This window comes from Papilio machaon, chromosome 28 (assembly GCF_912999745.1).
Source record: "Papilio machaon chromosome 28, ilPapMach1.1, whole genome shotgun sequence".
In the NCBI taxonomy this organism is placed as follows: domain Eukaryota; kingdom Metazoa; phylum Arthropoda; class Insecta; order Lepidoptera; family Papilionidae; genus Papilio; species Papilio machaon.
This window is the reverse complement of record NC_060013.1, coordinates 3,923,032-3,937,893: the sequence shown is the minus strand read 5'-3', so window position 1 is coordinate 3,937,893 and position 14,862 is coordinate 3,923,032. Positions and strand designations below refer to the sequence as shown.

Genomic DNA, 14,862 nt, shown 5'->3' with positions numbered 1-14,862 from the left:
CTTCATTAACTCCTGTCATATCCAATAACCGCAAAGTTTTTAAATAACTGCTATTGCTTTAAATAGCTATTTGTCGATAACTGTTATGTAACTTATTATAACATAATTATTTTGTGATAGTGTGAGAGTTTTTCAGGGTGAATCAGTTAGCTATTTATCTTTTTAAATAGTTACTATCTGTCGTCCGCGACTGCGTCCGCGCTCTGTTAAAAGAAAATCCTATTAAAGGTATGAAAAATAGATAGTAGCCGATTCTAAGACCTGAATATGTATATAAAATTTCATAAAAATCGGTCGAGCCGTTTCGGAGGAGTGTGGTACCAACATTGTGACACGAGAATTTTATGCAATACTAGCTGTCGCCCGCGACTCCGTCCGCGCGCAGTTAAAAAATGGGGGGGGGTATGAAAAATAGATGTTGGCCGATTCTCAGACCTACTGAATATGCTCACAAAATTTCATGAGAATCGGTCAAGCCGTTTCGGAGGAGTACGATAACGAAAACTGTGACACGAGAATTTTATGCAATACTAGCTTTTTCCCGCGACTCCGTCCGCGCGGAATAAAAAAAAAAGAAAACGGGGTAAAAATTATCCTATGTCCGTTTCCTGGTTCTAAGCTACCTGTCCACCAATTTTCAGTCAAATCGATTAATCCGTTCTTGAGTTATAAATGGTGTAACTAACACAACTTTCTTTTATATATATAGATAAATGCGAATGTTTGGATGGATGTATGCTTGTTAGAAGTTATCTCTAGAACGACTCAACATATCTTGATGAAATTTGACACAGATGTAGATCATAATCTGAAAGAACACATAGACTACTTATTATTTTTTTTTTTAATTTCACGTGGAATGAGTTGCGGGCGAGAGTTACTTTGATATGTTTAACATGCTTCAACTGATGTTGCTGTAACTTTGCATAATTACTACGACAGATATACTCATTAATATTATCATTACATACTATTATTTTATATAAATAAATTTTAATGTACATATGCCCTTATATATGTATTCCGTTTGATTTTTATACAAACTTGAGAGGTGTGTTGGGACACCCGGATGGAACGAAGTTCCTTTCGATTAATTAGTGAAGGAATCAATGTTTATTCTATGAATAAAAAACTTAAGTCTTCACAAGAAGTACATTTATTTTTATTTCTATGAATTTTCGTTATATATTGTCACGTCGTTGCCATGGTGATATAGCAAAAAGTGTCGTGACAACTTTTCGTAAGAATTTTTTCCGTCTAGCCCCCTTTCACAACGCGCGATAAGGAACTTCGTTCCAAAAAAAAATCTTGTAAAAAAGTCGAAGTTTCACTTTGATCTTTTTACTTTTCTGGATACCCCTCGCTTGTAAGTGTCAAATAGTCGTTTCGTTTTTATACCTTTAAAATTGTATTATATGGGTCTCTATATTTATTTAAAAAATACACTTGTATTTTTTATTGCATGTTATTAACTAAATTAAAACGTAGTTTAAAAAAAAAAGTAAAATTGTCAAATTATTACTTTACCCCTTATTCATAGGAGCCATTAATAATGCACAAACAATAAAACCTCTTTTTGTATATCGGATATTCACTCTTTTATAATTGACAATCAAAATGTTTTTATTTCTGACAATCGTCTGTCAAACATAAAAATTTTCCCGTAAACGAAACACGCCCCGGATTGCTCAGGTAATATTTTTAAATATAACAAATAAATACTGACATAAAAGTAGCGTAAAAACACACGTCACGATCATAATCGGCCTGAGTTCGTCCACTGCTGCACGTCACCATCGCTTGCCACAATGCCCCGGTCCAGTGCCGCTCACATCCAGTGCACTCCCAAACACACATGCAACGAGTTAAATGGTTGCAGGTGCGTTTATTATTTTTAATAAAAAGAGAAGTACAGAAAGAGTATTCAAACTTATCTGATTAAGATAGGGGTTGGGAAGAAGAGGAATTTAATTTGGCCATTGCCACGCACACATCAAACGAATGGCGGAAAAAATTGACTGCGACACTTACTCTCTAACACTTTTAAATTATATTCTTCAATTGTTGAAAGCTCTAGGGCTCTAATCAAAAATCTGTGCAACTTTAAGTTAATATAAAATAACTTTAGAAGGGCCCTCTCAGAATAGTATATACCTTAATAATTGTTTCAGAACCCTAACATGAAACATATAAAAGAAGTATGATTAAACAATAAAAAATGCCTAAATCCAAATCCAGAGAAGTTAAAATAGTCCACTCAGATAAACGTATAGCAAAACTAGATGATGAATCATTAAGAAAGTTGACAGACTCAGATGGGCCCTGTAACGAATGTATTTGCAATCTAATAGACCCTCCGAAACGTCCATTTGATTTAAGAAATGCTATTCGAAGCGCATTCGACTCACTTCAAATGTACACAGATTCAACTGCAAAGTCCCTAGGGATTACATCATCCTCCAATCTAGCAGGGCCCAGTGCTAAGGACAAAGAAAAAGAAAAAGCGAAGGGCGGGAAAAAGTAAGCATTTATCAATTTTTATGACTCCCACGTAAATAATTGTCTGACAATTTTGCTATTTGTACAATATTTTTTAATGTCATGATGAAATAAAATATAAGATTTCTATAGTTTATCGTACAATTGAATTGGAATCAAGTTTAAAATTCATGTAAAATTTAAGTACTTCAATAATTATGTACATTGGAAGAGTTTTTTACTCGGTTTATTCTAGCCTATATATTTTTAATATGAATCCAGTGTATTAGATGCGTAAACCCCTTTTTTTATTCAAACCATGATATTTTTTTCATGACATTTTTTCTAGTATTTTTTGCTTTAATGTAATACGCTAAGTAATTTTGTTGATCTGAAATATTGTTTCAGGAAATAATTTGTGTTACAATGACATTAGAACAATTAAAAAAATTGGAAACTAAATCATTGAAGGGCCTCAAGGAGAACGTGTCAGGGCCCTGCGACGAATGCATATGTGCAATATTAGCCACACCCGCAGACGCGTTAACACGCGGGAATTGTTTCAGAAGATTTTTTTCATGCTTTATAAAAACTAAGACAGCTAAAAATATGAAATCCATAAATAGTGGTACTAAAAAGAAAAAAAAATCACAAAGTAAACGAAAGAATACATCGAAACCAGTTAAAATCACTAAAAGTAAAGGTTATAACAGATTCAAAATAACTAGATGTTAATTTGACAGTTAAATAAAGTCTAATTTTTTAAATAATTATCTCGTGTTTCATTTGTTTTGAACTTATAATTAAAGATCTTAATGAAATTTGTCATAGATATAGAACATAATCTGAAATCGACAGCTACTATATTATAAATTGTCCGTAATGAACTGAACGAATCACTTAATAAATTTGACGATTTACATGTCAATAAATTAAATGTTTGTTTCTATGTTTGTTTCCGTGACTTTCGAGTACTGAAATACATAAACGTAACGCACAAACGCTCAAATAGTTTCACAACTCGAAGCAAATTGAATCTATTTTGTCTAAAACTCGTCAAAACAATAATGACTGTTATAGTGACAGTTCATTGTACGACCATAATTCCTGGTTTACATTAAGCCAGTACAGTAGGACAGTAGCGTTCAAAATCAACGCTGGCATACAGCTGGCATAATGTAAAAATAAAACTTGCGCCAGTAAGCCAAAACAGTCCACTGCAGGCCAGCGCTACTGTCCTCAGTAGTGGCGTTAGGATAGGACCAGATGGAACAAGTGCCCAGGGTGCTGTGCTTAAGTGTACCGCAGGCATCAGAGTCGGATATAAAGGGGGCGCGTGCGGTCTCCCCTATGATGCCTTGAATCTTTGGAAAATTTCTCCTGACACCAAAATCGGGGCACTGGGAATACTAAAACCGATTTTCCGTCCTACTGTACTGGGATAATGTACACCAAACATATGTGGGAAACGAATTTTTTTGTTGTATATACGTTAAAAATATTACTCTCTTAAGTTGAGCAAGAAATAACTTTATTTATTTTCATTTATAATATAAAATAGGGAACATTATTTCTATATACAAAAGCACTATATAAGATAATGTTTTCTTTAATAATAGAGCTCTTGGTTAAATGGTTTTTGTACATTGCTTTTGCATTAGACGACTATTCATTGAATGGTTATTAACACTTTGCTTTGATATCCATTTCTTGAATATAAACGTCTTATGCAAGCCACACACGATGGGTGGACGGAGAGAGAACCGTCTTTTAATACCTAAACAATGCGATTTATACTACCGTTAGAATTGTCGTGTCAAAATGACACTTAACCTATTTAAGGTTATAGTTAATTCGGGTTTGTTCATCTCATCAGCTCACTATACACTGAGGATCTCGGAGCCTAAGTTAGGTGTGACTAGGACATAGTCAACCACAGCATAGTGCGGGTTGACTTCACACATATCATTGAATTTCTTCTCAGATATGTGCAGGTTGCATTACGATGTTTTCCTTCATAGTAAGTTCGGATAAACGTACATTGAAAATCGACCTGCATATTACAAATCAATTACCTAGTTCCTGACGCTTATTTAGTTAAATATTAAATAAATTTATAAATCTGAAACATACATTCATCAGACTGTACGCTGTTCAGTGTGGTCGTGGTATTTCACTGGTCGAGCTGACATTCGTGCAACATGTCGCTGGCGTCTACCACCTTTAAAAGACTTTAATTTTAGTGATATTGCTAGTCTGTCACATATGTACTGGCTAGCATTTGCCTAAAGGTTAAGTCATTAATTTAATGAGAAAAAGTTAGATTATGCAGTATTTATTCACAAATCATATCTTTTAATCAATATTATGGCCATTTTGTAAATGTTATGGCCAGACGACGCTCTCTATCCAGGGTATATAAGCGGCCACCCGGGTGTAGATGGCCGGTTGGCCAGGATGTCCACACTCCCTCCCCCATGATGTGATACCGATGACAGAGTACATGCAATATATTTGAGGATGTTTTATCTGTACAGGACCACCACTGTCACCCTGCAATTTTACAAAACTGTTTAATGATGTTGGTACCCCAATATCCGTGCAATAATTTACAACAAAACACTTTTTTTATAAGAAAAGGTGGCCAACCGGCAGCTGGAACGCCGAGGTGTTCAACGGCGGACATCTACAATACCAGAGGAACCAGAGATGCGTAAATACGTCACTTCTATAAATGGACTGGCTATAAGATGTAGTATTTTGTGCCTATTTGAAATTCGCCATTTTGGAGCTGATGTTGGTTTGTACCATTGCAGATGTCAGTGAAAGTAGATAATCAAATTTTACACATGGCAGTATTGAGTAATCTTACTAATATTATAAATACGAATCTTCAGATGAATGGATGTTTGAATGTATCTCCGGAATGGCTCAACAGATCTTGCATTTTGGCACAGAAACATAGGCTGGAAGAACATATTGGCTACTTATTAGGTTTTTTTTTAATTCCGCGCGGCTTGAGTTGCGGACGACAGCTATTTTGAAACAAGAAAGTGTTACACTTTAGTTTTTTTTTTTAAATTTAAATGAAAATGTTTAAAAATTTGTTTTAAAACGTTGACTCTATATTTCATAGCCTCAGTCATTAGGATGTTTTTTTTAATTTATTTTTTAGGTTATGTGTCTTACATTACAGCTGTCTTTTTTCTTATGCCAATCGCCGAAGCACATCTGCGTTGTTCCATTATAGCCTTGCTTCATATGTCTCATGCCTCGACTGTTAGGTGCATAACTTCTGGAACAGTCTTCGTCAGAAAACTTCTGGAGAGTCACCTAACAAAGAACAACGTAGATTATCAACGTATTTTAGACCAATTTAATCTTGATTAAGTAATAACTTCTATATCAAAAGCGTAAAAACACATTTCTTTATCACGCAAAATCGTAGCAATCACGGCATATTTTTGAAAAATTATCTTTGTAAAACAAAGCTTTATATTTACGACACGCTTTAGGATATATATTTTCACGCCATATAACTTTGGGGGTGAGTAAATTGATAAAATTGTTATGCGAGAAAGGGACAAAAATTACAAGCCAATAGCAGCAAAGATGGCTGCCATGATAACGGCGATTCTCAGCCTTCGTTGTCATTTTGAGCATTTGAATTTAGACATTTGAAATTAAAAGTTTTACGCGATGTAAACAATAAAATAAAAAATTTCTGTGTAACAATTGAATGGAATTTCATGCTGTTGTTATTTTTAATTACCTTTTGTAGAATGTTAGATATTTTAGTTTCTCTAAATACAGTTGTGCCCCATCCGGTGACTAACGCGCTGCTGTCGTTGATTGGGTGACCGTCGTACAAACAAGCTGGCACCGCCAAGTTGTCCAGCATTATCCTAATGTTACCAGTAAATTGTGAAATTAATCAATTTTAAATTTAGATACTATTTACTAATAGTTACTATAGCTACTAAATTGAACTTGCAGTAAAAAAAAATATTTTCAATTTGACGGGTTAATCTAAATTTAATCGTATAAATGTAAAATAAATAAATAGTCATAAAATTGTTTAAACTTTCGTGAGACATTCAATAAATTAAGAAACGGCTTAACTCACGTATGATAGTCCGGTGACGGCACCGACTAGTTTCGGACCCGTCGGGGGTCCATCTTGAGGGCGAGTGTTTATTTTGAGAACTCCATTGCCTGCGAGTGCGAGAGGCCACGCGACCGCGAAGTCGGTGCCGTCGCCGGACGATCATGCGTTGGTTAAGCAGTTCTTAACGAATTTATTAAATAGTCGTATTATAAATTGGGAAATTGGGAAGGTATGAGCTGGATGATGAAAATTGATGATAAAAAAAATGAAAGACTCTCACTCTCTATCAGTCTCCAGTAGAGCGATGTCATTATATTTAATTGGTGAATGATAGTCGGGATGTTTAATGATCCGTTTGATCTTGTACCGCCGTGTGCTGTCCACTGCAGCTGATCTCTCCAGGATGCCGACCTTCGCATCTGTCACCGGACCACTGATACAGAATTTAATAAAATGTTTTTAAAATTTCTATTAGAAATTTTTTTTTTTAGAAAAAAATCAACAAAATTTTATGAAGCTTCTGAACTAGTATATAAATATTTTCTAGCTGTTTCCATGCACCTTCATCTGCATGAAATTCCATTCGTTTTTGTTACACAGTAAAATTTAGTTTTAATGTTAACATCGCGTAAAATTATCAATTTTAAACGTCAACATTCAAATGCTCAAATATCAATGAAGGTTTTCGCTATTGGCTGAGAATTACCGTTCCCATGGCAACCATCTTTGCTGTTACTGTCTTGTAATTTTTGTCTCTTTCCCGCATTACGATTTTTTTTAATTTACTCACCCCTAAATTTAATGGCGTGAAAATATATAACCTAAAGCGTGTCATAAGTATAGGGCTTTTTATTACAAAAATAATTATTCAAAAATATACTGTGATTGCTACGATTTTGCTTGATAAAGAAGTGTGTGTTTACACTTTAGTACCACTTAGTATTGGGGCTATAGATTCTGTAAATTAACTTGTGCATATTTTACGTCAGAGTAGAACATAAACCTTTCCAATCCAGCTCATTAAAAAAACGACCAGCGAACCTCCTTTTGGATTCCAGCGAACCAAGATACTAAACCCAAGGTTTTACTTACAATTCCTTGCTATAGATGCAATGTCCCGCTGTGAGGATGAATCTCTCGCTGACCAGGATGCCTCCGCAGCCCCAATTTTCCTCTGATGTACCATTAGCGTAGCCTAGCAGAACCTACAACATAACAGAATATTCACAATTCACGAAATTGAGAAAAGTGCCATGTAGTTTTCGAATTAGGAAACATAATTTTTATAAAATTTCTTTTATACTATTTACATTGAAAATCCCAATAATTTAACTTGTATTAAAACATGTTTATGTTTCTTTTTTTAATAAGAATGAGAGTGATTTACTTTGAAAATACCCTTTAGTTGTCAATAACGGTCAATTTCAATTTTAAATTTAGCGCCATCTTTTGTCTATTTTTAAAATTCACATTCGTACGTAATTCGTACGTCACACAACAGTCGCGTCGCTATACTGACGTCATCGCCGGACATTTTTAACTGTTCGTACGATTCCGACTTACGTCTAAATGAAGCATAAAAATGATAACCTTACCATATGAGGAAATTCCCCTTCATAAGCATCTTCTCCGCCAATAATCAAACTGTCCGGTTTTCTATTACACAAATTTAATCTTATCATACCTCCTGAGGGAGTATTACTTTCTCTACAAGGATATATCAACTTGTCCTGGTATTCTAAACATTCTGAAAGAAGTAAAGTGTTTTTTTCAATCTTTTAAAGGAACGTTGAGGTTAACCTGAAGGATGTCACTGTAAATTAAATATAAAGTCAAATTAAATCGTATAAAATGTGGTCCTAGTACAAATATTTGTGCATAATTTTACTGAGGACGATACTAAGGCGATTCTCACATATTCGTACCTGTACTGGACTGTACTCCGACTAAAACATTTTGAAAATGCATTGTAATTTTATTTGAATAGGATTCATTTTGACTTACTGTCCCAAGCTTTGCGTCCTGTTCTCTCGGCTGTCAAATTCCTAGCTATCGGTTCACATGTAGACATAACTGGGGGTGGCATCGTGCTGAAATGAAATTATTCAATGTACTTTTAAAAGAGACCTGCTGGAGCTACAAGCGATGGACTGGCAGGAGAAGGCACAGGACAGGCAACTCTGGCGATCTCTTGTGTCGGAGGCCAGGATCCACTTTTGGTCGCTGCGCCAGCGGAGTAAGTACTTGAAAAAGTCTGGATGGGATTCAAATCTCGCACCATACGAATATGTTTTTTTAAATGTCAGGCGAAATTTCTAGACTTGGTGCGCACCATTCTGCGCCCATGGGCGGTCGCTCAACCGCGCCTTAACCTAACGCCGACCCTGGCTAAGCTTGCATATATGATTCAGGACAAATTAATGGCAACACACGACCATATAATCTCTAGATTGTTACATTTTGACGCTGTGTGTTAAAATTGTAAGATTCCTTAAGTTAGAAACAATGAATTAACTTACGTCCGTAATCTTGAGAAGTAGGCAGAGATTACAGACCTCTATTTGGCGAGGTTCTGACACATTTCTTTCGCTTCTTCTACATTTATACATCTATGAATAGCTCAGTTTCGGGTGCTCTTAATAAGTTAGATAATTAAGTGTCAACTTACCCAAGGGGTGTGTTCGATCCGTATGAAGTGCCTTTAACTCTCTCGACGCAACAAACCTTACCTTCATCTCCTATACACATCTGAAATTATGATAGTTTTTTTTAGCAAACGTTAAAAAAATATACAATGAATGAGAAGCAATCAAGAGCTGACAATAAAAAGATGAAAGATGGATGAACGATGCATCTCGCACATATCTGAGAAGAAATTCAATGATATGTGTGAAGTCAACTCGCACTTGGCTATGGTTGACTATGACATAGTCATACCTAACTTAGTGTAGGCTCCGTGCCCCTCAGTGGGGACGTATAGTGAGCTGATGATGATGAAAAGATGGGAAGAGGATGGGTAGAATGGATAGAATGGTTTCCCCTGTACAATAAAGGTAGGATGTTTATGTACCGTTTTGTTTACTTTGCTGTTTAAGCGAAGTATGTAGCCTACTCGTTTTCCACCTTTGACTTTAAAAATATAACATGTACTAACAAAAGTGGTACTTTCCGAAGACTTCTATTTTGTCATAATTTTCTAACAGATGGCGTCAGAAGTAAAATTTTTAGTTAAATGAAGTTTTCTAAATTTTTTTTTCTTTTTTTTATATCAAAAGGTGGCAAACGAGTAAACGGCCACCTGGATTCGCCGAAATAGCGAGGCGACCGTTGCCCATAGACATCCGCAAATGCAGATGCGTTGTCTACCTTTAATTAACGGAGAAGGGGACGCACAGAATGAGGATATTTCACCTTTCTATGCGTCCCCTCTTCCGACTTCTAAACCGGATTCTAGTTTAAAATAGTTTTTTTATGTATATACACTCATGGGCACAATTAACCGGCCACCTACATTTTGTCGATTTCTTTAAAATTCTTTGGTAATTAAATGAATTGTGTTATAATGGCTCATTGGGTGAACCTTTACGAAAACAAATACAACATGTGTAAGTTGTGAAGTGATTTAATTTAGACAAAAAAAAAAAAAAAATAAGAATATGCCGTTTTCTTGGAAACAACAAAAATTAAAAAAAAATCTTAATAAAAAAAGTATGCCCTAAATTATCGCACTAGTAATGTGTATTTCCTCCTCTAGCCCTAATGACCTCTTGTAAGCGATTTGAAATCCCTTCCAGTATGTCTTGGATGTCACTTTGTGGAATGTTCCCCCATTCCTCAACGGCTGCAGTTTTTAGGTCACTGATGGTCGTAGGAGCTGGTGTGCGACTCCGAATCCGTCTTTTTAGGTTGTCCCATACATGCTCTATCGGATTCAGGTCAGGACTCCGAGCAGGCCATGGTAAACGCTGTATATTCACGGCATCCAAGTAATTTGTAACAATTCTCGCGGTGTGAGCACGAGCGTTGTCGTGCATTAAAACAAAATTATCGCCAATGAATGGCCCAAAAGGCATCACATGTGGTTCTAGGACTTCTGTTACGTACTTGTGAGCATTAACGCTGCCTCTATCAAAGACGACCAACTCTGTACGGGCGTCGTAACAAATGCCACCCCATACCATTATCGAGCCTCCCTCGTAACCCACTGTTTCGACCACAGCACATTCAGCAAACCTTTCACCGCAGCGTCTATACACACGCTGACGTCCATCAGGACCTCGTAAACTGATTCTTGATTCATCAGAGAAGAGAACTGCCTTCCATTGTCCAAAGTCCAATTTAAATGTTCTCGAGCAAATGCAAGTCTAGCTCTTCTGTGAGCTGTGGTCAGTTCTGGGACTCGAGCTGGTCGAAATGATCCAAGACCCTTCTCTGCTAACCTTCTCCTTATTGTTCTTAGGCTCACACTTACATTTCGTACCTCAAACAAGCGGTTGCGAGCGTCTGAAGCTGTCGTGAACCGATTTCGAAGAACGTTCGAGACGATGTAACGGTCATCTCTTTCTGATGTACACCTTCTGCGACCTTGCCCAGGCCTCCTTGTGTAGGAACCAGTCTCTCTGTAACGCCGGATAGCATCTTGGATAGTGGTTCGTGGATATCCAAGCATTCGTCCGATTCGACGCTGGCTGAACCCAGCGTCTGCAAGTGCCACAGCTCTGGCTGCTCCAGCTGCGTCCAGTGGCATTTTTTTGGGTGTAAATGATAAAAGCCCTCCAATACTTCGGTTTTATTCGAATAAAGAGATTACGAATTGTTTTAAAACAAATGTACGCTTAACTTTGAATGTGAGGCAAGACTGTCAAATTTCGACTAAACTGATTACTGTTGAATAAAAGCCCCAAAAGTAAACAAAACACTGGTATTACGGTTTTGTTTATTTCAAATATACCCACTTATGAAGTTACGCCTAGTAGTCAAAGTGTAAGGTAAAGTAAACAAACGATATGCGTTTCGAGATGAGTGGACGGTTAAATGTGCCCATGAGTGTAGTATAGTTGTATATAAAGATCAATTGAAATTACTGTACCAAAGTCCAATACAGTAAGAGTAATAAATTCGTAGAGTAAAATGTATAAGAAAGCTGTAAACATTGTAAAATATAAATTCTCTCTTAGTCGCTCTGATGAAAAATATTCAATTACCTGTGGTCTTCTTTTATATTTCCTGAAATCGTCAAGAGCAGTTTTACAATCAGCCAGTGGTTTGCAAACACCGCTTTTGCCATTTTTTGTGCAAACTGAAAAAAAAAAATCACTTAAAATTATATAGAGAACCAAAGCTACTAAATTCATAATTTTCCATCAGATTATATGTCTTGTCAGTTTGTAAACCAACCAAGGTTACATCAGCATAAAATTGTAAAAATGTGTATAATGTTGAGTTTACACACCGGTGTAAGCTCAACATTATACCTACAAAATATTAGTGATGCAAAGGAAGTGTCTTAGCTGAACCAGAAACGGAAATAGATGTTAAAAATAAATTTTATCGGAAACGGAAACGGAAATGGATGCGGAAACAGAAGTGTAAATAATATGAAAAAAAAACATATTTACAAATACAGTCAAAACCGTTTATGGCGACATCGTTTAGAACAACATACCGGTTAAATTGACCAAAATCAAAGGTCCTGGCTGAATGTTATATACATATATTTCATATTAATACCTGTCACCGGTTGTTACAACTATCGGTTTTTACGACTCAATATGAGTAGTCCCTTCGATGTCGTTATAACAGATTTTGACTGTATACCTAGTCAGGTCATAAATTCTGTAACATGCTTAATATAAAATAACTTGACAGTTTACTCCAGCAAGATATTACGCGCTTAAATTCACGAAAAAGTACGTAAACAAACAAATGCGACAAGTGCCGAAAGGCCGCGCGCGGACTGTGCGTCTCGCGCCACGCTTTTTCAACTCTCAGCCGTCGTAAAGTTCCGTTTGTATTTCCGTTATGAAAAGTTGCGGAAACAGAAACAGAAACGGATGTTGAAAAGCGCGCGGAACTTCTGCACTTGCGGAAACGGAAACAGAGGTCCGTTGCATCACTACAAAATATCAACGCTTACGTAAGCTTACGTAAGGTGACGTCACCTCACTACATCTGACACTTGATTTGGTAACAAAAGCGCGCCATACGCTCTAAATGGTCAAAACTAATCTTACTAATATTATAAATGCGAAAGTTTAGATGGATCGATGGATGTTTGTTTGAAGATATCTCCGGAACGGCTGAACACATCTTGATGAGATTTAGCACAGATATAGAACATAGTCTTGAAGAACACGTAGGCTACTTATTAAGTTTTTTTTTAAGCCGCGCGGTCGGAGTTATGGGCGACAGCTGTTAATGTCTAAAACTAGTGTATTCAACTTTAGTGCAATGGAAATTCAGAATTGAAATACATACCGTCTCCTGACACAAATAAAGTAGCAATTGTTAATATAATCAATATTACTGCTTTCATCCTTTATATGTTAATTTCAAATAAATATAATCTGGAAATTAAATAATAAATCAGATTAAATATTTATTTAATGCATAACTAGATATAGCCCGCGTCTCTATCGCAGCGGAATTGAAAAAACAACGTAGTAAGTAACCTATGTGTTCTTCCATACTATGTTCTACATATGTCAAATTTCATCAAGATCCGTAGAACCGTTCCAGAGATACATCAGTAACAAACATACGTCTAAACATTCGCATTTATATTATTAGTAAGATTTTTTTTTACTCAAACAAAACAATAAATATCAAAATGTTCCGACAACCGGATGTCATAGAATTAATCAAAAGATGAGTTAAAAGTCACGAGGTTACAAATATTATAAATGCGAATGTTTAGATGGATGTTTGTTTGAAGTTATCTTCAGAACGACTCAACGGATCTTGATGAAATTTGGTATAGATATAGAACATAGTCTGGATGAATACATGTTTAAGTTTTTTTTATCCGCACAAACAGAGTCGCGGGCGACAGCTAGTTATTTACAAATGATATTTAAATCTTATTTTCCATTTATAAAAAAAAATGGTTTTTTTTTGGTTGTAAAAAAAATTTGTGTATAACTTGAAAAAACTTACCTTGTAACTTAGTTGTAACTTTATTTAAGCACTAATGTAACAATGTATGACCTTGAAAGCCAATTTTTGATACCTATATCAGATATCGTTCTCAAAACGACTGACCGATGTTACTGCGTTCAAGTATATTACATCATATACATATATATATATATATATATATACATATATACATCATTGACCTCTAGATATGCGTAAGTCATCTATGAACCGATTCAAAAGTTCAGATCAGAAAGACTTGAACAGTTGAGTTGGAACTCAACAATTAAATTGACAGCTCACAGCTTCTGGTTATGTATTAACTAGGTGCTTTAGTCCACGACTCCGTAAGCGCGGAATTAAAAAAAATAATTAGCCTATGTGTTCTTCCAAACTATGTTCTACACCTGTGTCATATTTCGTCAAGATCCGTTGAGCTGTTCCGGTGATACCTTCAAACAAACATCCTTCTCTAAACATTGGCATCTATCTATATATATAAAAGAAAGTCGTGTTAGTTACACTATTTATAACTCATGAACAGCTGAATCGATTTGACTGAAAATTGGTGGGCAGGTAGCTTAGAACCAGGAAACGGACATGGGATAATTTTTACCCCGTTTTCTATTTTTTATTCCGCGCGGACGGAGTCGCGGGTAAAAGCTAGTTTATAATATTAGTAACATGAGAGCCGATGAACCGCAAGATGCTTGGTGACTCGCAGTTCGCAGCTCGAAACAAATCATATCATTATGCAGGTACAAATTGAGTTGAGCTGTGTTTCACTGATCTGTACACATATATCAGCCGTGAGCTGATCTGCAGGTCATCCATTTTAGTTTAATTACCCCCGGACTATAACCTCTACAGAATGTCGTTGGTTCAGGGGTTAAGCACTTGACTTGCAATCTACAGGTCCTGGGTTCGAATCTCGTCATGTACAATGTGTTTTTCGATTTACATATGCACATTTATTCGACGTGCTTAAGGTGAAGGAAAACATTGTGATGCTGCACATATCTGAGAAGAAATTCAATGATATGTGTGAAGTCAACCCGCACTGGGCTATAGTTGACTATGGCCTAATCACCCCTAACTTTGGGGTAGGCTCCGAGCCCCTCGGTGGGGACGTATAGTGAGCT

At 36.1% G+C, this 14,862-nt stretch overlaps 1 protein-coding gene and 1 long non-coding RNA gene across 2 annotated transcripts; one reads left to right on the top strand and one right to left on the bottom strand.

Annotated features, from left to right (window-relative positions):
* The first annotated feature begins 1,671 nt into the window (after positions 1-1,671).
* LOC106708077 lies at positions 1,672-3,104 on the top strand. Its single transcript, XR_001356873.2, has 3 exons — positions 1,672-1,692; positions 2,172-2,520; positions 2,887-3,104. It is a non-coding gene; the product is annotated as an uncharacterized LOC106708077 (long non-coding RNA).
* Positions 3,105-4,868: 1,764 nt separating this feature from the next.
* Positions 4,869-13,859, bottom strand: LOC106708073 (serine protease snake). Its single transcript, XM_045684975.1, is given in 12 exon segments — positions 4,869-4,911; positions 4,913-5,031; positions 5,668-5,811; positions 6,251-6,383; positions 6,867-7,019; positions 7,679-7,791; positions 8,182-8,333; positions 8,591-8,676; positions 9,255-9,334; positions 11,791-11,885; positions 13,064-13,152; positions 13,742-13,859. Coding segments are annotated over 11 exon segments (1,161 nt in total). The 5' UTR covers positions 13,122-13,152; positions 13,742-13,859; the 3' UTR covers positions 4,869-4,883.
* Positions 13,860-14,862: the final 1,003 nt, after the last annotated feature.